General features: G+C 41.7%; 1 protein-coding gene across 1 annotated transcript in view; it reads left to right on the top strand.

Moving 5' to 3' along the window:
- Positions 1–26,491, top strand: part of FBN1 (fibrillin 1) — a 217,129-nt gene that overhangs the window by 24,682 nt on the left and 165,956 nt on the right. Inside the window, exons 5-6 of the mRNA XM_074966374.1 lie at positions 5,227–5,322; positions 7,362–7,457. Of these exons, the coding sequence (XP_074822475.1) occupies positions 5,227–5,322; positions 7,362–7,457 (192 nt within the window). The remainder of the gene's footprint in view (positions 1–5,226; positions 5,323–7,361; positions 7,458–26,491) is intronic.

The following is a 26,491-nucleotide window of genomic DNA, read 5'->3' as shown; positions in this document are numbered from 1 at the left end:
GTCAAAACAAGCTTTCATAAAACCAAAGACAAATGGAAATGTTCTTCAAATGATGCTAATAAATATAAATTCTGATTTAAAACAATTGTTTTTAAACCAATAGTCTGTGCCCTGCAATTTTTGAAACCCAAATACTGCAGATTAAGAAGCTGAAACTTAACCGTATAAAGAACAGTGAAACAAACTTCACTGGTTTTCACTGTCCCACCTGAGAGACATACAAAAGGAAACATGCAGTGTCAAGCATGTTGTATTTTAAACATTGACTTCTCAGAGTGTAGGGTTGGATAGTGCAAACCTTACCACTGGTGAGTACTCACTCATATGAGTGGTCTTGTTGACTTCAGTGAGACATCTTGTATGAGTCAGTACTCACCAACCTAAGTAATGAATGCACAAGCTAGCCCTTAAAGTGCCATTATTAACATGGGCAAAAAAAAATTATTTGTTCACAACATGAGTTTGATTCAACAATATATAAGGTTGTGACAGACCTAAGGAGGAGTGAAAATTCAAAGTTAAGACTGATGTTCCATCCATAATACATCCTGTGGGGGTGGGATAGGGTCTACAATATAGGGAATTGATCAGCCTTGATGTTGATCAGTTGGAATCCTGCACCCCGAGCCCTCAAAAGTTCTGGAACCTAAGTTGCTTATTGAAAGAAATTGTATTTACAGAAGTCAACTTTCTTTCAAAAGCTAACAGTGTTTGGGCCCCACTTATGGGAGGACTATAGAGCAGTCCTGTGGATCGCCATTTGGTGGGTCTTGGAGTTGCTACTCTTATTTACCTCAGGACTCTTCAGGTCAGGTTTGATGTCTGTGGAAGAAATGTGTGAACCACACAGGTTTCCACATGTATAAATTTTATTAACTGAACTAAACTATGCACAAACATAAAATAAGTACAAACAAATAAAATTTAAAGGAAGTAGGTTAATATCAAATTAATCTAATTATCATGTTGATTAAATCATATCAAATAAACCAACAGTTCTCTCTGAGCTCTACATAAACAAGACTGCTGCCTTCCCAAATTATTATCAGTCCCCTAAATAGCAAGCATTCTCAATCTCAGTGGATACATTCAAGTCCTAGTCACACAGCTGATACAGGGAGCTCCCAAGCTGAAGTTAATGCTCTGGTGCCTGTTAAGGCAGCCTGCCCAAATAATTACTCTACTAAGAAGACTGGAAAAGAAAAGCAAACCAAAAAGGTTGCTATTTATGCAGGATGGTTGGGGTTGTCCCAATTCTTTTTTGGTTTAATTCAGCTTTAGGAAGCTGGTACATGGTTGAAAAGATTAGCTGGTGGTTTTCTTGGCTTAGATGTTTTAATCTCAACAGACTTGCTGACTTACTAGAGGTTCCTTCCTTGTAAATGTCAAATCTCCAGTGTTTCATGCTGCTGGACTCCTGCCCCTTGGTGGCTAGCTAGGAGGACGTAGGAAACACTGGCTTCTTGGTCAGTCATAGTGGCATTCATGTCTCGAGGCCAGCAGCTAATGGCAGCAGCCATTGCAGTCAAGCAAGCCAACAAGCAAAGGTTTTTCTTTGGTATTTTAAGATGTTGACCTGCCTGGTTCCTCCCTCTTGGAACATCTCCTCAGGATCCCTTGGTGAATTGGAATGGGGGATTCTGAGGTCAGTGACATCACCCAATGGGATTTAATTGTCACCTTTCTGTAAATGGAAGAACTTCCTCCTTTTGAGTCATTTTGGGCTTGGAGAATTCTCCGATTCAAAAATGTTTCCAGTCAGTCAGCAGATCTGTAGGTATTTGAGATTGTCTGAGGTCATGGGTCAGTCCATAGACATTATCGCAACCATCCCACAAAAGCCCTGACTAAAATGTAGTTTAAAAATGCAAGGCAAACAGAAAGAATTCTATTGACTTCAGTGAACTTTGGGTCAGGACTCTGACTCCAGGTCCTTGTTCAAACCAAACAGAACCTCCCAAAGCTCATGCCTTTCTTCTTTTTGCTGCCATCAGGAAGAAGCTATATCATCTTAAATTTTTAATGTTTCCAAGGCTTTTGGGACCATCACAACTTTCCTACCATGCATGCAGCGAGGTAGAGTGCACCTTCTTTCATGATCAGTGGGTTTAGTGTCCACCGCCTAACTCTAGTCTTCTGAGTCAGTCACGCCGCAAAAAAAGCATGCTTAGGATGTACATGTCTTTTGCATTTGGGTTGCCATGAAGGTCTCATTTCATATTTACAGCTGCTGTTTGGAACTCTTCTATACAATACCTGGGCTAGAATGGAAATGTTCTTTCTTGTCACAGAATTCTATAAAAATAACCACTAATATTTTTACTGAAATCCCTGTGCTTGATCCTACAAAGTGCCCCCTTTCCAGAGATATTGATCCTACTGCTGCTTTTACTCTTAACATCAAAACTGAAGACCTTTATGTTTCCCTGCTTGGAATCATTGACTGGACAATGCGTGTTATCTTGTTACTGCTTAATCATCTTTTGAATGTGTTATGAGCTGTATTGGTATGATGATATGCTATGGAAACTCAGTGTGACGCCAAATCCTGAAATTCTTACTCGTATTCACTGAAAATTTAGTTAGAACTTCGGGATTTGTTACTTTTGAATGTGCTGCCCATTTTTTCCATTTGTGTAGCAACTTTAAGATTACGTACGCATTGTTTTGAGTGTTAATTGTCAGCGCAATCTGCAGATTTGTAAGGCCCTTTTCCTGCAGCTACTCCTGTTTGAAGTCCATGGCAGCTCTGAGTGTAGATGGATTGATTTTCAGAATTGGGCCTGAAAGAACAACCATTTTGGGTTTTTTAACCATCTCCTGTGCAATCTAAGACATGGCAAAGCCATGTGTACTAGCTCACCAGTCCCATGTAATTCCTGTATTTTTTTTTTTTTTGATTCTGCAATTTTGGGGCCAGATTCTTCGCTCCCAGCTAGAATAACACAGCTGAACATGAAGAAATTGCTGGTGTAACCAAGGGGAGTGTCTGGCTCTTTATTAGTATGCTGGTTTTCAAAATTTCAATCATAGACCCGAACTCTGGACAGGCTATGCATGTGTTTCTATACATCTTTGGAAGGTTAATGTTTTAGAATATTCAGTATGGTTTCTTACTGGTGTTTCCAAAAATTGTCAAAAGAGGATCCAAAGTCAGTGTTTAGATTCCCTGTTGTATGTCACTGGTTCTGCTGTATAGCACTAGGGGAGACAGCTCACTGACTTGAATGGGCCATTTTAGTAATGATGACTGTATGTACCACCAAACTCCCATGCATTAAAAAGTAGAGAGGAATATTTTACTTTGGAAGAGTGCCTTTGAGAAGTAAGACAAATGATGGAAACTATTTTTTTTCAGAATTCTATGTAAAACCATCCCTTTTCCCAAAATTGGGAAATATCATTTTGCTTTCAACTTGAACAAATAATATAAAACTTAGCAGTTAAGCTACTGTTAACCTTTTTATCTCAGATGTAGTTCAAAGTATTTAAATGGCTTTGGTACTCATGTGGGAATGTAAATTAGCTTTTGGCTTGGTTTGCTCTAATTGAAATCAGTTTGTGGTTTTTAAGTTCCTACCCTGCTTGACAGATGATATCATTTCCTATGCTTTTTCTAATCCCCTCTGTTTTTCTAAGATTGTATAAAGCTAAGTTGAACTACACATTTTAAAGTAACTATACACCTTTTTCTGACCTACTTAGGATGCTGTCCAAAAACCTTCACTTAGACACTTACTCTGAATATTTTCAGATATTTTCACTTTTTGTTGAGGAATGTTGTTACTATTTTTGTTGCCTAAAGTATTTCCATAGCAAAGCAAAGATGTATCACAACTATTAGAAACATGGGAAATATAAATTCTAGTTTTAACCTCATTCAATTTAAACATTAACAGTCTGTGTTTATATTGGTGGATCTATTATAGAGTGGTAGTATGTACCAGTGGCAACAATAGTTACAAGTATTATTTCTCCTTAAAAACAACAAAAACCCAACAACCATCTCACTTGCATCTTTGTGGAGCTTAAATTGCCAAGGGATCTAAGGAGCTTTGCTGCAGCAAACTTTCAGTTGTGATTTGCCATCTGTCAGTAACATGGAGTGGTTGCTTGCGCAGTCTCTTTTCCTCAGTCCTTCTGAGCATTTCAGACAACGTAGTAGGTATCCTGTGCTCTGTGCCAATCTACCAAAATGTTAATCTGACAGTAATCCTATCTGGGGAGGAGCCTTTCATGTGGTTCCTGTTAAGAAGGAAACCATTTCCTGGCTACATATTCAGAATGTCTGCCTCAATTGGAATCTATTAGACAGTGGGAACTGTGAGGAGAATGAAATCACGAGGCCTCTCCGCTTCCATGCAAATGAAGTGCCTGATATTTAAGTGGTTCCTGACATCTTAGTTGAATCACATATTTGTCCTTATTATCAGAAAAGTGTAGTGCAGGCTTTTCAGCTTTATTGGCATAAGAGGTAGATTGCATGTTAACCATTCGTAAACGGCAAATGCGTAGGTTTCGGGGAGCATGAAATACAGCTACCCTTTCTTTGTTAACAGATGGGGGAGCACTTCCCCCTTCTCTGGCCTTGGGGAGCACTGCTGCCCTAAACTCCTCCTCCACACCCCCCCCCCAACACATCAACCATCAGCACCTTTGTCTGGTGATGTAAAGACCCTACATCGACAAGTCAGAGAATTTGCACTGCAGTTCCACCTTCTCCCACTAGAGGGCCTAATGTTGCAGGTCCCCTTCCTGGTCTGCATGTGTTAACAGGAGCAGGGGTCTTGCTGGCTCCCCACATGAGCCTATTCCTCCATTGCGCTGATGCTAAGCACTGGTGCTACTGCCTGGTAGTGTCTGCCAACATCTTTGCTTTCCCTTTTCTGCTGGCCTAGTTTCACCACTGTAAACTGGGGCTGTATCCTGTAGCCCTCACTTGTGTGTGAAATTCTAGTTAGTTCAATGAATAGGAGCTGGAGATTGTACCCTCGTTTGTTTCTGGTAGTGTTTTGAGTCCCTTAATACTGAAACGTAATATTGTTTTCTCTTCCACTTTCTACATACCAGAGACCTAATCCTAAAGGATGCTAAGCACCCTCTATTTCTAATGACGCCCTTGATGCTCAGCTCTTCACAGAATGAAACCCTAAAATAATCACTGAGCCATTTAGCTATTCCTGACTATTTTGCTAACTTGTGAAAAATTATTATTTTTCTTTCAAGTACAACACTGCAACATCAGGTGTATGAATGGAGGTAGCTGCAGTGATGACCATTGTCTCTGCCAGAAAGGATATACAGGAACACATTGTGGACAGCGTAAGTAACCAATATTTACATATGTAGACTGTAAAGGTACACAATATTGAAAGAGACTGATCAGTCACAATTCAAATCTAACTCTCTGCTAACACTGGACTCGCTCTTGGTGAACTACAGTGGAATTTTACAGGAACACACGTGACTTTGAATTAAGTGCCAAGTGAATTCTTTCTGATCAGAACTATTAAAATAAACATCAAATAAATTCATAATAATTGGATATAACCTGATCCTTACACTAGCAAAATTCGCATTGGCCTCCAGGAGTTTACACATTGCAGCAGTAGGCCCTAAATTTCAGTATTATCAGGGGATTCAGTTTCCATACAGTAGAGTTTCTCAAGGATTTTTTTAATATAGTAACTTTATGTAATATGTGTATTTTTAAATATAGAATTACGTAGTGTACCTGATAACCAGATTGTTCATTTTGGCATTAGTTAAGGTTGCTTGACATAGTTACTCTCCTTGACCAACATATTTTGCATTGAATTACATATCTCTTCTTAGCTGTTGTGTTCAGACTGGAGCTATACTAACTAGGCAATACAAATAACTGGGAACACCTTTAATGTAGGTGCTGCTCTGTTAAAGAAGTGCATAATTGATCTAGGCAGCCCTATGTGAGATCTCTGTAATGGATGACAAGAGTCCTTTGCTTCTTTTAGACAGGATATTTGCTAGGTTTAGTGAGATCCTGTATAAACCCACCTCTTCTCTTCTGTAACTCCCATGACTGCAATGTTCCTGGTTGAGTCTCCACCGGCATTTCAGACTCCACTGTTTGAAGAGTACCAAAGGCTGATGCTAATTGTGTCTTTCCCATCAGGGCTGCAACAGTTCTAATAAACTCAGAGATCACTTTTGAATCCAGTGCTGTCATGTTGCTTTAGTCCTACAAAGAAAATTTATTTAAATACAGACAAAAACATTTCTTCCTTGGGTAAGAACTAGGGATGAAATCCCGACCCATTGATGGCAATGGCAAAATTCTCATTGCCTTTAGTGGGGCCAGAATTTCATCATAGGAATTTGAAGGGGAGGGAGAACTTTGTTATGAATGAGTAGGTGGAATCAATGTGTGTGGTTTGGATGTGAAATAGCAAGTAGGTAAGGGAAGACGGTCTTGCAAAGTGTGTTTATAGATGTTTCCTTCAGTAGAGTCAGGGTCACTAAGACAGATATTGCTTAAACGGAGTCACCTCAGAGAGCAAACCCTGTGGGGCTGCTCCATTTGGAAAGAGATCAGTTGCCTTTTCAATTGGTACTGCGAAAACAAATTATATGTAAAATCCAGTAGGTTTGTTTCATGTGAATATTACATTTACTGAATTATCTTTGACAACTGGAACTATGCTTTTGGACTTTCATGTCAGGAGAAGTGGGTTCTATATCTCATAACATGACATGTCATATGAGGCTGCAAGACCTGGTGTTCCTCTGTTTGGATCCAAACAATGAAACATGAATAGCTGATATCTTTTTTTGACTATCCTGTCTGATACCATGATTTACTGGTTGTCGACAAGAAACCCTGGGACATTTAATCATATTTCTGATAGGTCTGAGTGAACAAATCAGTCTGTTAATTTGTTCCTGGACTATACAAAGGCATGGACAGAACTTGGAGAATATGGAGATAATGTGTTTTCCCAGCCCTAATCTGTGTACTCTCTAGTAATTAAACGTTACTTAAATTAATGCCAAATGTAAAGGGATGTTTGAAACTAGTACAATTAGACTGTACCATACAGGGGAAACACCAGAAGCCCAGAGGGATTTTGATTTTTAAGGTGTTTGCAATATATGCCCTTGGAAAAATTAATATTCTTCACTCAGTTTAGTCTGTGAAGTTGTGTAAAAACTGAAATTTAGACTTACAGGATCTATTTTTCAATTACTTTTTATCTAAATTAAAGTAAAATATATTCATTCTCATTAGAGTCCCCGTTGTCACCATTTTTCCCGAAGCTGGTAAAACGTCTATTATGAAAGTATGTCAATTAAGATTATTTTTTGCTCCCCTTCACTTGCAGCTGTCTGTGAAAATGGGTGCCTTAATGGAGGGAGATGTGTGGCTCCAAACCGATGTGCTTGTACATATGGTTTCACTGGACCTCAGTGTGAAAGAGGTATGTGTTCTAGATCACGAACACTGGTGTATGTGTTCGCATTCTAGTGAAACTGGTTTAATGGTTATTTATTATAATTGTAAATTGAGAATACTGATGATGTGACACAACTTAGACTGTAGAATTTTATTATTGACAATGATAAATGTAAATAAGATTCTTCTTGAAGAATAGTATGCAAATTCTTCATTGAAAGCAAAACTTCAGTCCGAGAGAATTGTGAAGGTTTTATATGCATTCATGCAAAATTATGGAATAAGACTAGTTTATGGATGTAATCTCTGAGGATGGATGATCTATTGATGGATGGAATCCTTACCTTCTGTATAGGACTAACAGTTCAATCTCTTATTTTCTTAACTTTCCATTCTATGTACCTGGTTGATGGCATGGTCCTATAGTTCTTATGCAGCCCAATGATAGATTTTTGCAAGTCTTATTTTATTTTTCTGTTGCAAAGCTCCCCACTTAATTACTGTTGCAGGGGATGCAGAGATGTCACATTTGCCCCACAATTGAATGAGACTTATTTTCACTTTTAGACTGAAAATAAATATTCAGTGTTACAGAAATATGTAAGTTTGATTTTAAAAATAGGACCCAGAACAAAAGACATATGAAATTGATTAAGGCATATGTTTTGTTCCATTTGTGATGCTCATGAAAACATCTAGATCCAAGAGCTGTCAAATGAAAGCATCAAGACATATTTTTACATAAGCGTTAGCTCTGTGTTTAAATTATGAGAATAGCTCTGTTATTTTCAGATCAATCAGACTGATGTATTTAATTAACGATGATAAGCAGCATCCTGACTCTTTTTGTGTTTTGTTTTTTGGCAAGATTTACTCAGTTCTTTACATCTTATATGAATTTGTTGTTACCGATTTGAAACTTTTTGCTTAAGAATATCCATAGCAACAAACACAGCTGTTTCAGAGGAAAACACAGCCATACCAACTGCCTTATCTGCTTTACTGGGTTGTTTCAAGGAAATTAAATCAGTTTAATGGCTCACTGGAGACAGAGGCCAGGCATCATTGTTTTATTGTAATCCTCATGTTGAACTCTTTGTAGTCTTGAAAATAACGTTTGTTTAAATTTGATTAAATGGTCTATTAATTTGCTGCTTTTGAAAATTCATCTAGATCACCCATAAGTTAGAAGTTGTTATATGCTCGATAATATTAAAGAAACACGTATTATAGGTATTACAGAGCTCATTTTGGGCCTGACCCTGAGAGGTATTGATCATCCAAAACTCCCCTAGACTTCAATGAGTGTTCTGGGTGTTTGAACCTTCAAGTTTGGGCCCTTGAATTGTGGCTGGCTCTCCTATACAGGCAGAATAGGTGGTTACCTAAAGGCTAAAGCAGCTGTGTATTAGAGGCGGCAAAATATATGGTTGTTTGTTCTGTCTTTGGTTACGAGGTGGGAAGTAATAGGTATTTCCTACTTTGCTTAGGGAGAGAGAGAGAACTACAATTGGCATCAAGAAAAGTCTTGCATACAGTTCACTTGGGTATGGTTTTGCTCTTATGATCAAAGCTGCTGGTGAAAAATTTCTGCACACTGTGTGGGTGCACCATATAAATCCTCTGTTTGGTTTTTTGCCATCAATATTTTAAACTGGAGATTTCTGGAGGTTTTTTTAGGGAGAATGATACTGATATTAAAGAAGCTATAGTGTCTGATTCTGTGGGGAGTCTAAAGTGTATGCATCTTGCATTTTCCCATGGCACCCTCTGCATGTATACTACACTAGCTTAAATTCTACCCGAGCTTAGAGGTGTAACTTGAATCCCCTTGCACATCAAATCTGAATTTGACCCACTGAGTGTGAAGGAATCTAGGTTGGTGCAGATGGCCAAGAGGCTATAAGACACAAGTGTAGCAAGAAAAACAACTAACAGCTGGAAGATATATGAATATGTAGGCTAAAGAAGGAGTGCCCTTCTCTAACTTACTCTTTCTTATGCCTTCTTCCAGCTCCTCAGAGTATTAATTATGTGCCACTGTAAACTCCATAGATGGCTATACAACCATGTTTAGCTGCTTCTTGACATATAACCCACAGCATCTTACTTACCACCTCTGCATTTGACCATTACCACTGTGGTCTAGATTTTCAAACTTAATGTGCACAAATAGGGTTTGCACAGGTCCTGATCTGTGCTTGTGCAATGGGCAGTTCCTGCAATTACTTGGATAAATTGGCCCTGTACGTCATGTGGGGATGGTACAGATTATAGATGCCGTTCAGGTCTGTGAGGTGGGGAGGAGTGTGAGGAGTCAAAAAGCGCTAAAGGATCTGAGATTAAAGATTTCTAAATCTGAAGGAAATAAAATAGTCTTAGTGTTTGCATTGTACTCAGGAGTACTGAACATTACTCGAGAGGGACTATTCATAGAGCCTTGCAGACAGAGCTTGTTACTGCAGCCACTGGGCTCAAGCTTTGCTTTTGGTGAGGCTCTGCCCAGTGCAGGATCTGAGGAGGGAGAGAACAGTGGTGGCTGTATGCCACCTTTATGCCCCCTGCTCCTGGGGCTGCCAGGGGCCAGTTTAATTCCCAGCACATGTTAAAGCAGTGGTCGGCTGCTCAAGTGTGTGTCTAGCATTAACAGCTTGCAAACCTGTTGGGGGTTGTTGGAGCCAAGCAGGTGGGGGTTGTTGGAGCCAAGCAGTGTTCTGGCTATGCCCCACGTTCCCAGCCACACTCCCTGTATAAGGATGGAAGAGGGGCCAGAGAGCTGGCTAAGCCAACCTTTATGCCATTGTGGAATCCTGGGCAGGCAACTGAGCCACCTCCATGCTATTTGGTGCCAGTGGACTGGAGCAAAGCAGCTGAAGCATGGGTCAGGGCCTGGCCTAGAATCTTCAATCTGTATGCCTTTTCCATCAGGCATTTTCTTAGCATATGTGTTTGATTCCATAATTATCAGAAAAAAGAGAGAATGGTGATTAACACACCCTAATTGTTCCTGGTGGTGATTATTGCAAAGCTGAGGCCAAATGATATGGCCCACTGGGGATCTTCGAAGTTTGACTTCTTTCATACATGCTGCATGTATTTCATCCCTGCAGCCTCTGTACCCAACTGAGCTAATATATTCCTGTCCACCAGAAAGGGCGGGGTTCCAGATCCCTGACTCAGACTACATCATCAGAAAAACTCCACTCTGAAGGGAGCATTTTGAGTATAAGCTAATGCCGACCTTAGCTGGAATAACTTGCCTTGTTCACCATCTGCACCTGTGTTGTCGCTAGGGAGTTGTCTGGCACTCTGGCTGCATGTGATTTTACACATCTGTCAGTTGAATCAGAGATCCAAATGCACACTCTAGCATCAGGAACATGATGTAGATTTTTGACTCTCCCTGGAGGACTTATTAGATGTATATGGATGGATGTGATCCAATGAGTGGATTACAGTGAAATGCATATTGTGTAAAGTAAAACAGTATCTATTTTCTTCCGACCAAACCTGACATGTCAAAGGGGAAGCACCTTTATCTAAGCATGAGTAAAATGAGAACTACATCTGGCGACATTCTTTTAAAACTTCTCAATTCTGGAGCGAGCAAAATAGACCCAGTTTTCTTGTTTGACAGTACCATTTCTAGCTCAACGGAATGGGAGATGGAGTTGCTGGGTTTTGTGGTATGTGCCTTGCACATCATACATGTGTGGCTGTGGTTTGACTTCTGGGTTGTGCCAATGGTCTAGATCATGTATTATGGCTCCAAATTATACAGTGCTTCTGTCTACAACCATTAATCATTACAGTCAAAAAGCATGTTTGTGGCGTGCCTTTTAGTTCATGTATGTCACAAGCCAAAGAATCCTGCAACCCTTACTACATGATGTTGCCGTGTATAGCATTCTTATACAGTGTATTGTTGAACAATTAATACATTGTTTGGAAGCATCCTAATAATCTGAGGTGGAAAACTATGAAAAGGCTCTATTGTTGTAGCAAAGATTGTGTCTGTTTTTTAGATCCCGAGGTATGCAACATGGCCTTGCCCCTAATATTATGCTCTTTTAAATAGAATTTCTGTTACATATATTTTGGTCCATATATGTAACCTGAGACAAGCTGGATTAATGTTATCTGAGTAAAATGCTGGCCATGTGCTTGCTAAATGAAGATCTACAAGCCCTTCCCAGAGGCCAGCTCCTTCAAGCACCGAGCCAAGCAAATCAAAGGGCCTATTACAATAGAAATCCTGCTGCCATGATAGCGCAGTGAGATCTGCCGAAATCTGTGGCGTGAGTACTTTTGACTTGGAAGGGGCAGCATCTGGCCCTGGATGATTAGAGCATACAAATTACATTTTGTATGGATGAGTGGAAGCCTTCCTGACATAAAATACTATAAACAAGGCCAAAAGGAATGTTGTTTACTTACTACTTTGCTGGAGATCTTCAGCACATTGTGGGAAGGGTATGTTATGCCACCAGTGATGTATATTCTCTTAGAGACTGATTTATTTGATGGCTATGGCATGATTGCATTAGTCATATACCTGTATCGATAACTCCTAAGCTGCTGAGTACAGTATTTGGCTCCTTTCCAGAGCAGGGGAAGCCTACTGGGCGTAGTGCCAAGTATATGCAGATGCATCATTGTGAATAAAACTGACTTGGTATTTCTTTGTGATAATGTGTATTGGAAAGATGGACATGGCATAAATTAAACAATGAAAGGGTAATGGAATTGGAAAAGTTTCCTAAAAGAATTTAAGACCGATTTAAGATGTATTAACTAGGCAGGAGAATATTTTATGGAGCCTAGCTTGGTTGAAAGGATTTCAGCTTTTAGGGCTCCATCCTACAAGGTGCTGAGTGCTCTGGCCCTGATCCAATGAAGTACTTCAACATGTGCTGAACTTTAAACCCAAGAGACTCATGTGCTTGCAGTTAAGCATGTGCTTAAGTGCTTTGCTGGATAAGCGCCCAAGTGCTCAAAGCCCTTAAGCACATGCTTAACTTTGAGCATATTTGAGTCTCTCAGGATGAAGTTCTTAATGAAAATAAATTCCAAATAATAGATTAATAAACCAAAAATCAGATTTCCTTCTGCCACTCAAAATATCACAACAAATCGTGCACTTTATGAACAAAAACGTTCAGTTCAGAAAAGACAGTACAAACTTAATGATCAGAAATCCCCTATAATCCAAAATAGGTTCAGACCCTCCACTGCCTGTTAATTACATTGAAAGCTCCCTCGATTTTCTGAACGTATCACTCTCCCCTGTTACAGTCAGATAATTGTACTTTAGTAGGGTGAACTGTATATAATGTACAATTGATGCTGTACATGGTTGCTGTACTTGCACTGCAAAAATGACCTGAAAAACATGCTTTTGCTACTTAGGCCCACTTGGAGAAACATAGTAGAAGCTCTTAGAACATGATTCAGCTCTGTTTATTTGTTCAAGTCCTTGTGGCAACATAAAGGGCCCAATCCTGCAGCTCACTGGCTTTTTGGCATTGGCTTCAATGGAGTAGGATTGGGCCCAAGGTAGTTCAAATATTATTTAAAATATATCGTGGTTTTTTTCTGTACTCTGAATATGAGCAAATGAATTCTTTTTCTGCATACCGAGTCATTCCTGTACTGCTATCTTCATGCAGAGATTTTTGCATGATTTTTAATTATGTTTGGCCATTATTAAAAGTTCCCAAATTGAATGCCCTATGTAAAATTATCTTTCCCAGAAATTCTCTATGCGAGTGCGAACACTAACTGTGCTCAAACCAGGCCTTAGTGCTATGCATATTTTTTTTCTTTCTAAATATTACAACTGGTAGAATGTTTTTACAGCAAGGACACTGCACCCCTTAGCGTGCCCCGTCTCTGGTATTTAGTCTAAATGGAAAGTAAATAACAAAGTGTAGATAGCAGTAAAAGTATGTTCTCAAAGCCTTATGTCGCATTTAAAGTAGTATTGCAGCATATGGTAGCTGGCAAACATTTGAATAAACTTGATTTTTGTAGCTGGCTTCCAAGAAACACATCTGTTGACATAGACATGTAATTTCTGCAGCCCAGTAACATTAATGCATGTATAGTATTATAGCAGCACACTCTAACACAGCTGTAGTTGAAGGCCTGTAATAACTGTTGCTATTGTAGACCCTTATTTTCATGAGTTTATAACTTAATTATGAAAATTTGCTCCAGGCTGAAATTCAGTCGATTCAGTCTCAGCCTTGGAGTGACTTTTTTTTTCCTTTAAAATATTTTGAACACAGTTTTGTAACTCTGTATTATAAAATATTTTCAATTTTAAAACCCAGTTTGCAGCTCTTCTTTCCAAATGAGCTAGTGCTTTGGAGTATTTTTGTGCATGAAAGAGAGTGAGCTACATGGATAATCCACTTGAGTTTTTCTCTTCTGGAATGGAGGTTGTAGCTTAATCCTGTGGACAATAGTCCACATTACACAATTAACTCACCCAATTTAAGATGCTTTAAAATACACAACAGTATAATCAATGGATCTCTAGGCCTGAATTTGATAAATTCAGCTTAAAACTCTGAGTTATTTAAAGCAACAAATGTAGCAAGGATTTTGAGTAAGCAATAACAGACTTCAGATGGGGTAGTTGTACTAGGCACTGGTAATTCCTGAGTGGGGAAAGGACTTGACCATTGTTCCGTTCCTTGCATATATGTATCTGATATAATTATCTAACTAGCCATATATTGTTGCTTATTCTATACCTTGTGAATCGCCAGATATTAAATAGCATCTTTAAAAAGTGCATATTAAGAGATATACATAAAGCTGATCATGATACATATGCTTCAGTGCAGAGGGACTTAGGGCTTGTGGGAGGAGCTTAATTCTTCATGCATAGTGTCAGGTGTTTTTAAATTCTCGTTGAATTCAAGGCTCTGTTTGGAGAAGGGAAACCATCACACACACACCAGTTCAACCCAACAACAAAAATCAACCAAACAACCCTCCAGCAAATCAACAGGAATTCCTGTGTTTTTTCACAAATGCCACAATAAAGTGTACAAAGTTTTCATTATAAAAACGTCTACCTTATCTACAGGCTGTTAAGGCCAGTGACCTCTAGATATGCAATGATGTACTGGGTTTTAGGTTTTGGGGTTTTTTTAAAATTGTTTTGGTAGAGGTGTGCAAAAATTCAAGTGAAAATCAAGGTTTCCACATTGTGTTCAGTGTAGAAAAGATGGGACCCATCATCAGCAATTAACTGTATCAATTTAGGCAGACAGACGTCATAAATTGTAATATAGATATTTTAAAAATAATAATGGATTGAAATAATTCTTGGAGTTTTGTTACCCAGATTATGATCCTAATCCTGCAAAGATTGAGCACTTTACCAGTTCCTTTGGGGGTACGCGTGTGTGTGACTCATAATTATTACTTAAGGATTGGATTCTGCTTTCATTGATGGCTATGACAAAACTCCCATTGACTTCTGTTGTACATGATCTGGCCCTTAGTATCTAAGAAGTCTTGTGTGCAAGGACATAATTACATCAATGGGTTCTGCTGAGATTATATACAAGAAGGGAAGTCCATGCCTGCTTGACTGTAGGTTTTCACATTAGTACTGATATGACTTACATACACAGTGCAGATAGGTGAAGAATGTAACTTCCCTGAAGAGCTTGCACTGCTAGATTTGCACTCTGTGAAGTCCTGTAGGGAATTTGGAGGAATCTGTATAGAAGTGTATTGTGTTATGAAGATCAGATTGTTTCATGCACTGAAGGAACTGCAGGAATGACTGTTCTTTGCTTTTGAGCTGTCTCCATACAGATACATCTCTGGTCTCCATGATGAGCATGAACATTCAAGCTATTTTGACTTTTTACCAACATTACAAATATAGTCCCCAGTTACGTACATTTCAGGTACCTCTCAGCTTACTGCTCAGTACATATTTCCTAGAATATACAATAGCCGAGAAAAAGGAATTTCTGTAGGAGCTTTGGCTGGAGAGGTGTTTGGCTTCCTAAATGATAACTCCTGGGGTTAAAATAATAAAAAGAATGAATAAATGAGGCCGAGAACCTATTTAACTATGCATGCAGCCATTTATGGAGAAAAATGTTCGTTCTGCTCTGGGCCTTTGTGTTTTGATATAAGAAAGCACAAGTACCTAGAATCACTTGATTTGTTGCTGTGAAAACAAATATTTTCTTTGTGAATCACCAAGAAATTTTATGTGAATATTTTCCATTCATACTTCCCCTTTCCCCTTTATTGAGCCGTTAGGCTGCAAGTTTTGTTACAACTGCAACAGAAAGAGACAGAGTAGTGAAATTCCAATGCATATGATCTCCAAATAGTTGAGTATGTGAGGGTGGTTTTTTTTTGTTTGTTTTTTAAATAAATGATCTGAAACTTGAATAATGATCAGTTCTAATAAAGGAAAGAGACCCTCATCTGAAACATCATAGATCATATTTGATGCAAGGATAAACTGACAAGGGCATTTTCAAATAAAACGATTGTGAGTAGGTCAGCTGCAAAATGGGGGTTATCTGTAATGAAGACAGATCTTAAGCAAAGGTGGTCAGAATGGTCAGTGCAACTACCCTGTCATATCCCCTTGCAACAAAGTTGATTAATGTTTTCCCTATCAAAGTCAATGCTTTTGTACAGTAAATGTTGCATTTCGAAATAATTTCCTAATTTAATTTCAGCATAAAAATTGCAAAAGAAGATAGGAAATAACTACTTAAGAACTGTTACAACAGCCACATTCACACTTGTAGTTAACCTTGGGAAATTCAGGAATAATGACTGAGTGGATTTTATATTTTTCAGTGACAGCATGTACTGTTTGGCACTCTGGAGCAATGCTGTAGGAAAAGAAAAGAGGCCTAAATAAGGTCTGAAAAGGAAAGAGCCCTAAGAGAAAGATCTGTCTCCAAACTCTGCTCTGCTATAAAATAAAGAGCTAGTTTTATACTCCTTAACCAGACAAAACTCGTGTTGAGATAAATAGGCATTTTACTTGAGTAAAGAAAGTAGGGTTGAGTATTTCTCTTTGTAAAAAGGTTTTAATGCCTAAGGATTGGGGGAAGTAACCAATAAACCTCTACAATTGTTAAAAATGAACACCACTAGAAGTCTTAAAATTACATATTTATTTTAAAACAAATATCCATAACTCTTTAACTGAACTTTGGGCAACAGAGATCAGCAAAATTCAATTATAAATATCAATATCCACAGACAGTATAGGACAGTTAAGTTACTCATCTAGCCAGCTCATTTACTGATTGTCATTCAAGTCCTAATACAATATATTGTACTTCTAACGTAAAGATTTATCATAGGGCTCTCCCGTGCATCCATTTGCCACCTGTGTGGTTTTGCACTAGAGCAGCGTTTCTCAAACTTCATTGCACTGTGATCCCCTTCTGACAACCAAAATTACTACATGACCCCGGGAAGGGGGACCAAAGCCTGAGCCCCACCTCCCTGGGGGGCGCCAAAGCTTGAGGGCTTCAGCCCTGGGCAATGGGGCTCAGACTTTGGCTTCAGCCTCAAGCCCCAGCAAGTCTAACGCCAGCCTTGGCGACCCCATTAAAATAAAGTCATGACCCACTTTGGAGTCCCAATCCACAGTTTGAGAACTGCTGCCCTAGAGAGAACATTCCTGTGCTGTAGCAGTACTCCAGTTCTCCACAGTTTACTCTGAAAATCACATTTCTCATTTATTCTCTTTTTAAATTTTCTTTTAATATATTTATTTTAAGTGCACATAGTGGTTAGGAAACAGCTGGATAGAGACTTATGGAGACTAAAATCCTCTCTCCGCAGCAAAGCTTCAATACAGGACTCAAGCAGTGCAGGATTCCTTCACATCACGATGCCAGTACCTCAGCTGTAACACATTTACAGCAGCTGAGAATCTAGGGTAAGAATTTCAAAAGCACCTAAGTGACTAAGTCACATTTTCAAAAGTGATGTAGGCACCTAGGCTCCTATGTCCCACTGAAATTCAGTGAGATTTAGACTCTGAATTGCATAAGCCACTTTTGAAAATGAGGTTTAGGCTCCTGAGTCATTTAGGTGCTTTTGAAAGTTTGATCCCCAGTTTTAATTGGTGGTATAACTTTTACCATTAACACATATAATAATCCTTACCTTATTTTTAGTTCATGTTCTTATTTTATGGCTCAGCTTATGATGATGACAACAGTAGCAATAGTGATCCCTACCACAAGCATTTCATCTCAGATGATGGACATTTGGACTAAAGGGCTTTACCGCCAACCAGTCATTAATGAGGAGGCAAAGCCCTACCCAAATGGGTTTTGCCTTTTTACTGTTTAAAATATGCTACTTATAAATATTGTATTTCTGTGTCAGTCTTACAATCTGCCCTTAGTAAAGGGCAGCATATAGCTCATAGATTTAATGAGTCTAAAGCCTGAAGGGACCATTGGATCTTCTACGCTGACCTCCTGCGTATCACAGGCCATTATATTTTACCCAATTATTGTGTATGGAGCCCAATAACTTAAGTTTAGCTATAGCATGTCTTCCACAAAAACATCCAGTCTTGATCTGAAGACTTTGGACTTTCCTTAGTAGTTTGTTCCAATGGTTAATCACCCTAATTAAAAATCTGAGCCTTATTCCTAATTTGAATTTATCTGGCTGTCGTGTGCAGCCATTGGTTCTTATTCTGCCTTTCTCTGCTAGATTAAATAGTCCTTAAATATGTTGTATTTTCTCCCTGTGAATATCTTTATACACTGTAATCAAGTCACCTCTCAGTCTTAAGTTTTTTTTTGTTTTTGTTTTTTTTTTTGATAAGCTACACAGCTGGAGCTCTGTAAGTCTCTCACTGTATGGAATTTCCTCCTGGCCTCGAATCATTTTTGTGACTCTTTTCTGCATCCTCTCCAGTTTTTCAAGAGCCTTGTAAAATGTGAGCACTGGAATGGGACACAGTATTGCAATATCGGTCTCGCCAAGGCCGTGTACATAGGTATAATCACCTCCCCACTCCTACTTGCTCATTTCCTGTTTATACACCAAAGGGTGACAAAAGCTCTTTTTGTGACAGCACCACACTGGGAGCTCATGTTGAGTTGCTCATTCAGTATCATCCCGAAATCCTTTTCAGAGTCACTGCTTTACAGTACACAGCTCCCCCATTGAGTAGATTCATAGATACTAAGGTCAGAAGGGACCATTATGATCATCTAGTCTGACCTCCTGCACAACGCAGGCCACAGAATCTAACCCACCCACTCCTGCGAAAAACCGCACCTATGTCTGAGCTATTGAAGTCCTCAAATAATGGTTTAAAGACTTCAAGGAGGAGAGAATCCTCCAGCAAGTGACCTGTGCCCCATGCTACAGAGGAAGGCGAAAAACCTCCAGGGCCTCCTCCAATCTGGCCTGGAGGAAAATTCCTTCCCGACCCCAAATATGACGATCAGCTAAACCCTGAGCATATGGGCAAGATTCACCAGCCAGATGCTACAAAAAATTCTTTCCTGGGTAACTCAGATCCCACCCCATCTAACATCCCATCACAGGCCATTGGGCCTATTTACCATGAATATTTAAAGATTAATTAATTAGGTGTGGCCTGCATTCCTTGTTGCTAGATGTATGTGTAACCCACTAAACTTTGATTACAGAAGTACCCACTCTAATTCCATTTTACTGTAGGAATAGTGAGCGGGTTCAGTCTGGTTTTCACAGCAGAGCTCCCACCTGTGGATGATAACATATAAGATAAATAAGCAAATTTGGACAGTCGTGGATGCTCCAGTTTGGAATAAAGACACCACAATGTAGCAAAGCTGCTCACACTAAAACAGATCTTTAAGTTTATAAGAGGACGCTTTGAGGGTTTACTTAAGACTCCTCAGAAATCTAAACACAAACTTATTGTTGCAGCAGTACAGCAAATACTGCGCATAGAGCCCTGTGTGGATACAAAATTTGTATCCGCATCTGATCCGCGATTCGCAAACATGGTCCGTGGATATTAAGTGGATATCCGCAGATTTGCAGGGCTCTAACTACACAAACAAAAAATAGTAGTATCAGGCATACCGATATTGTCCGTACCAAAATGGTACATAGGCCACAAATCCTAGGCATTTAAAATATGCACTACCGATTTGGCATTAATGTCCCCACACTGTCCTGAGCTGAACAAGCAGCATGAGCCTAATTCTGTAAATAGGCTGGTATCCTCTTCCTTGTGATTATCTTCTTGCTGCAATTAGTAAAAGCAGCCCTGTGAGCATCACCCCTCAGGCACAGAGATTTTCACCTTCCCTCTGGTATGGCTGTCTCCCTCTGGATCCAGCACTGAAGAGTTTGATGCCTTTTTAGAGTGGAATTGGTTCCCATCCTTGGAGATACCCTATTAACCATTCTTCAAGGGTTTGTGACCTTTTTCCTTTGTTTACCAGCTAGTCCCATAGTAGCTGGAGTCAGGGGACAGCTGGTCCACTCTTCTGGCAGGCTCCCTTCCCCATCCTCCCCTCCCCCCACCCGCAAATGATTTCTCCTATTCAAACATGTAACAGAAGCGTGGGTTACCTTTGCTAATTTTGGCTGTCTTAAAATACAACTTGCTTGAATGGGCCCAGCTTACCGAGCAATCCAGGTTGCTCTGTATGACTGCCCTGTTCTCATTATTGACCATTCTGCTAATCTTTGAGTCATCCGTAAATGCTGTCAGCCATGATTTTTATCCTGAGCTGACCCAGGAGCAGAGCAGGGATTGAACTGTGAATGAAGGAGCAACAATACAGTCCTTGCTTCCCCCTTACTTGGAGGGGAGGAAATAAGCTACTCCAGCCTCCCTGTGCACCAGTTCAGCTGTGCTGGCTGGTGCACTGAGAGGAGTATAGCCAAGGCTCCATCCACTTCCAATTCCTGTCTGCATGGGAAGGGGAGTATCAACCTGGCACTGCTACACTCAGCCTGAGCTGCTGCCCACTTCCTACCGGCAGGAGCAGGTTGGCAGCTCGGGTGACATTCTGGCACTGCAGCAATAGTAGTGAGTTCAACAGGAAGGTAAGAAATGGCATTTCAACCCTTTATTTTAGTTTATTTAATATATTTCCTGTTTTTGCCAGGGTGTCCACCTGCAGGGCTCTGAACTTCAGTCAGTCTCAGTGTCACCATCCTTCCCAGAACTTCTTCCTTATCTCCGCTTGCCCATGCTAGCTTCATTTAATGTATTAGTTGGTAAGCTTTGTGCAAGGCCATGGGAGTTGCTGTCATTTCTTCCGAAAACCGAGCACATAATAAAAATGTGTCTGCAGGTCTCTAGGGTGATGCTGATCCCAAGGATGTGACGACTTTTTTTTTTTATTTTTATATAAATTTTGAAAAGTGTATGGCACCTGGAAGAATACTGGAGAGAAAGCATTATTTCAAAATAATACTTTGGCTTTGAGAACCTGACACAAATGTGCATTTGCCTATAATTTGTGACCTAACTAATGGCATGAGTGGAACACTTTAGCAGTCCAAGAAAGATCTAGTGCTCACGTTGCCAGTGTGTTCATAATCCAGAATGTTTTGAGTTCTCTGTTGTGCATGTGCTGTGCTATCCAGTGAGTGGAGCAATGATTAATTGAGTGCTGTGAAGGGAAAGCACATGTTATGCTGACAATACCTAATGAACTTGCCTAATAAAATCTTGAATATGGAACAGCTAGTTTTAAAAAATTCAAGCTGACAAAGTTACAATGGTTGATGGGGGAGGGGGAAACCTGCTTTCCGACTGATGTGTAGGGGGTGTAGTCTTAGGGCCTATTGGCATCAGTGAGATTTACACCTGTAAACTTCCCATTTGTGGTGCCATTGATTTTACTTTTGAGCCATATATTTTGGGGATCTTTAATAAACCAGTGTATTAGAACAGCGTTACTCAAACTGGGGTCTGCGGATCCCCGGGGGTCTGCAAGGGTACACTAGGGGGTCCACTGGCCCCGCTGATCAACTCCTTTCCCTTCCTGCCAGGGCGTCCTGCATGCTGGGAAACAGTTGTTCAGCAGCATGTAGGAGATGCTGGGAAGGAGGGGAGAAGCGGGGATGGGGTGCCCTCGGGGGAGGGGGTGGAAAGAGGCAGGGAAAAGGACGGGAAGGAGTGGAGCGGAGGCGGGAAGAGGTGGGTGGGGGTGGGGCCTGGGGGATGAGGGTGGAGTGAGGGTGGGGCCTGGGGCTGAGTGGGAGGGGTAGGGGGGTCCACAACAAATTTTAAATCAATGTGGGGGTCTTTGGGTTGCTAAAGTTTGAGAACTGCTGTATTAGAGCATAAGAACATTAGAATGGCTATGCTGGCTCAGACCAACGGCCAATTTAGCTCAGTATCCAATCTTCCGACAGTGGCTGGTGCCAGGTGCTTCAGAGGGAATGAACAGAACAGGGCATATATCAAGTGATCCATCCCATGTTGTCCAGTCCCAGCTTCTGGCAGTCAGAGGCATAGGGACACCCAGAGCATGGGGTTGCCTTCCTGACCATCTTGGTTAATAGCCATTGATGGACTGATTCTCCATGAACTTATCTAATTATTTGTTTTAACCTAGTTATACTTTTGGCCTTCTCAACATCCCCTGGCAATGAGTTCCACAGGTTGACTGTGCATTGTGTGAAGAACTACTTCCTTATGTTAGTTTTAAACCTGTTGCCTATTAATTTAATTGGGTGACTCCAGGTTCTTGTATTATGTGAAGGAGTAAATAACATTTCCTTATTCACTTTCTCCATATCATTAATGATTTATAGACCTGTATCATATCCCCTCTTAGTTATTTCTTTTCTAGGATGACTGGCCCCAGTCTTTTTAATCTCTCCTTATATGGAAGATGTTCCATATCTTAATCATTTTGTTGCCCTTCTCTGTACTTTTTCCAATTCTAATATATTTTTTTTGAGATGGTGCAACCAGAACTGCACTCAGTATTCAAGGTGTGGATGTACCATGGATTTATATAGTGGCATTATGATATTTTGTGTCCTATTATCAATCGCTTTGCTAATGGTTCCTAATATTCTGTTAGCTTTTTTTGACTGTCACCGCACATGGAGTCATTCTGGGTAGTTCTCTCAAAGATCTTTCTTGAGTGGTAACAGCTAATTTAGACCCCAGTGTTTTGTATGTATAGTTGGGATTACATTTTCCAGTGTGCATTACTTTGTACTGTAAAGCCAACCACATTGTTGTGTTTAGAGACTGGTCATAGGATAATAATAGGTCAGGATTGGGGCAGGGTATCTGTGGAACCCATCTTGGTAACTGAGGACTACAGTTAACACTTTTTCATGTTTTCCTTTGATGCAACAGCTGAGAGGTATAGAAGGAGTAGTCTCCTTGGGTGCTGTGGGCCTGGGAAGATCATTCCATACATGTTTATTTTGTGGCCTGATATTGGAAGTCAGTTGAAATGGGACCCCAGGTTGAGCACAGGTGTTTGCTGGCAATCATTGTCAGCAATTGGTGAAGCTGAACCAGTGCTGAACATAATTAGCTACAAGCGCAGACATGACCAACCACAATCAGCATCATTTCAGGAACCCTGGTTAAAACTTTCTCTATGCCAAGTCGGTGTTTGGCTCTGACTCATTGGGTGGTGGAAGGAGTATTTACCAAAAGGTGAAGGAGTGAATTAAACTAAACCGAATTAAAGCCTTGTTAATTCTAAGTGAGAGTGTCCACAGGTCTTTAATGCCTTTTAACTAATCCACACATTTAATTAATTCAGATTAATTTTCCTGAGTGTCCCCATCTATAGAAGCCCTAAAAAGGAGGTTGGAATCTTATCTGAAATCACTGCTCCTTGATACTAGGTAAAACAAGAAAAGAGCTTTCCTAAATTGTCTGACTAGATGTCCAGAGGGCAGCTCCTGCATAGGGTCACCAGATGTCCTGATTTTTATAGGGACAGTCCCGATATTTGGGGCTTATTTGGCTCCTATTACCCCCTACCCCCATCCCGATTTTTCACACTTGCTGTCTGGTCACCCTACTCTTGCACGATGAGACAGACTGTGTGAGTGAGCTTTTTGGTGACATTTTTTATAGAAGTAGACAGGCCAGGAATCATTCTGGCATAATTAGAGTAATTGTGAAGTGATTTTCCTATGTGAATGAAGTGTTTCTCTTCTCTTAAGAGCGCAATTCCCATTATTGTTCATACTCATCCTGTAGCTGAGAAGAACTTGGGTGTCTTTATTTTTCTCACCTTGTGACCATTATTATAAGGAACAGCAATGTGTTGAAGAAATCAGACTAACACAACTGCCTTCTAGTTATTATATCCACAGAGAGGGAATAGAAAACTAAGGGTCATGTAGGTGGTAAAGTAAACAAATACAGAGTTGCCTGCTAAAGACCTGTTTTCATGCTATGGACAGTTTTTAGATTAGAAGGAGACAGTTGAGACAATATTGCCATACAACTGTAACGTGTTTGCTGCTCTGTGAGGGTAGGCTGTATCTGCGGAGCTGTGTGCAAATGTAACAGTTTTGCAGTACACACACAGAAAGACAGTTTGGAGTCCTCCCTTTACCTGGATTTGCTGGGCTGGTGTCTCCTTACTGTGGTTCTTGGCTGGCGTGAGCAATTGATATCATGTAATCGCTGTAAAGCCAATGGGAAAGTAGTCGGCCTTTCATTTTCATTTCTAACATTCTTCAGTCGGGAAGAGAGTGTCGGATGCAGGCCAATGACGTGCAAGAAACTGTGTGTTAGAGAAGTCAACAAGCCAGGAAAGACTCACTTTTCATTCTTTACTTGATGTTTACCTTGGTTTTGGAGCCTGTACTCCTTCTCAACACCAGACTTATTGGCATTATTTGAGGTCTGTCTTTCTGCTATTGTGTAGTTACAGTCTATGTGTTTGTATGTTTGGGGCTTTATCCTCATCTGGGCCAAGCTCCCCCTTGATACAGCTGAGGGAGGAGAGGCAAAGGGGACTCTAAGTCACATTTACGTCTCTCTCTATCTCCGGGATGTTAGGGGTCCAGAGTTGGCACTGATATAAGCTAGAGCAGCCAGAAGGGCCAGTGTGCACATGGGAAAGAAGAAAGATTGAACTGGGTCAGGGTGTTAAGAAAGAACAAAGAAGGGTGGGAACTTTAATTTTTCTTAAGAGCCAGAAGAACCAGAGCAGCCTCTCAAATGTTTACCTTGTGTTATTTGTTGACCGAATCTCTGCTGTATACATTCAGTTTCTCACTATTACTGGCTGAACATTCCTATGCTACTTGTTCATCCCTATGAGAGGACCTCCTGCTTGCAATCTGAGGGGGAGAGAACCTCATCTCACCTTTGCCTTGTGCCCCTGACAACTCAAGGAACAAGCCTGTGGTAGATGGAGCAAGGCGTCAAGCAATACAGGTGAAAAGCTGAGTTGTTGGTCGAGATTTAAGATACCAGTATGATGTTGAAGCTGTGCATCTGTAACGATGCTGGTTCTGGTGGGACCCAACTGAGAGTGCCAATTCAGGATAAATTGCTTAAAGTAGGGCAGTTACAGCCCAAGGCTGGGGTTCCTTTGCATACGAAGCCAAACCAAACCAGCCAAACAGAGAAGACTTTGGTTTTACCCCACTGGCTAACAACAAGTCACACAAGCAATTCCCTTAGACACTCCAGTTTCCCAGTATCACCACCAGTGCCAGTAAGTGGAGTGCTTACCTGGGCAGCTCCCATTTGGTGCGAGGGGTGGGGGTGGGAATGGGAATGTGGGGGGTGCAAGAGTCAGGACATGGGGTATGGGGGGGCTGGGTATGGGGGGTGCAAGAGTCAGGGCTGGGGGCATGTGAGGGGGTGCAGGAGTCAGGGCAAGAGCTGTGGGGGGGCTGGGAGTGTGTGTGGGGGGGTGCTGGAGTCAGGGCTGGGGTCATGGGGGTGCAGGGGTCAGGGCAGGAGGCTGAGTGTGTGTGAGGGGGGTGCAGGGGTCAGGGCAGAGGGCTGGGAGGGTGTGTGGGGGGGTACAGAGGTCAGGGCAGAGGGCTGGGAGGGTGTGTGGGGGGGTGCAGGGGTCAGGGCAGAGGGCTCGGGGTGTGGGCTGGAGTCCTAGGGGTGGTCCCAGCCCCCTGCCCTGAGCGGCTCACAGCAGGGGGCTGGAGGGGATATGTCCTGATTCCACCCCTCGTCCCCACCTCCTCTCTGTCTCCTCCCCGGAGCAGCGAGCACTTTGCGGCTCTGCTTCTCCCTCTCCCTCCCTCGCAAGGGCCATCAGCTGATCTGCGGCAGGGAGGGAGAGGAGGAGGGGCAGGAACCCAGCACACTGGGGGAAGAGGCTGGGGGGTGGGGGGGAGCTTGCCTGCTCTGCAGCAGCAGCCGGCTGGACCAAGCTTCTTCACCCTGCCCAGGGGGAGGGGAGGGGGGCGGAGAAGAGCGGGCTGGGGCGGGCAGGATTTTTAATGGCACGCTGCTGCCTGCCGGGGTCCCGGCCTGGGTTCGGCAGCAGGCTGAGTGGGGCTGGTGGCTGGGACTCGGCAGGCAGCAGCGTGCCATTAAAAAGCAGCTCGCGTGCCGTCTTTGGCATGCGTGCCATAGGTTGCCGACCCCTGGTATAGCTGATGCTCCTTAATGGGCCGTCAAGCAGGCTACGCAGAGCTGACACCAACTTGTCTGAGGTGTCACCCGAAGCATAGCACAAGTTTGAAATACAGACAGTATAGAGCAGAAGTGGGCAAACTATGGCCCACGGGCCACATCTGGCCCATGGGACCCTCCTGCCCAGCTCCTGGGCTCTTGCCCCGGGAGGCTCACCCCCGGCCCCTCCCCTGCTGTCTCCCCTCCCCCGAAGGCAGTGGAGCGAGCTGTGGCGTCGCCATGCTCTGGGTGGTGGGGCTGTGAGCTCCTGGGGCAGCACAGCTGCAGAGCCCAGCCTGACCCGGTGCTCTGTGCGGCGCGGCTGTAGAGCCGCCAGCCACCAGCGTTCCAGGCAGCGCGGTAAGGGGGCAGGGAGCAGGGGGGTTGGATAGAGGGCAGGGGAGTTCAGGGGGGTGGTCAGAGGGTGG

The sequence above is a fragment of the Natator depressus genome, chromosome 10 (genome assembly GCF_965152275.1).
Source record: "Natator depressus isolate rNatDep1 chromosome 10, rNatDep2.hap1, whole genome shotgun sequence".
NCBI lineage: Eukaryota > Metazoa > Chordata > Testudines > Cheloniidae > Natator > Natator depressus.
The sequence above is the reverse complement of the archived record's forward strand: the minus strand, read 5'-3'. Positions and strand labels throughout refer to the sequence as shown.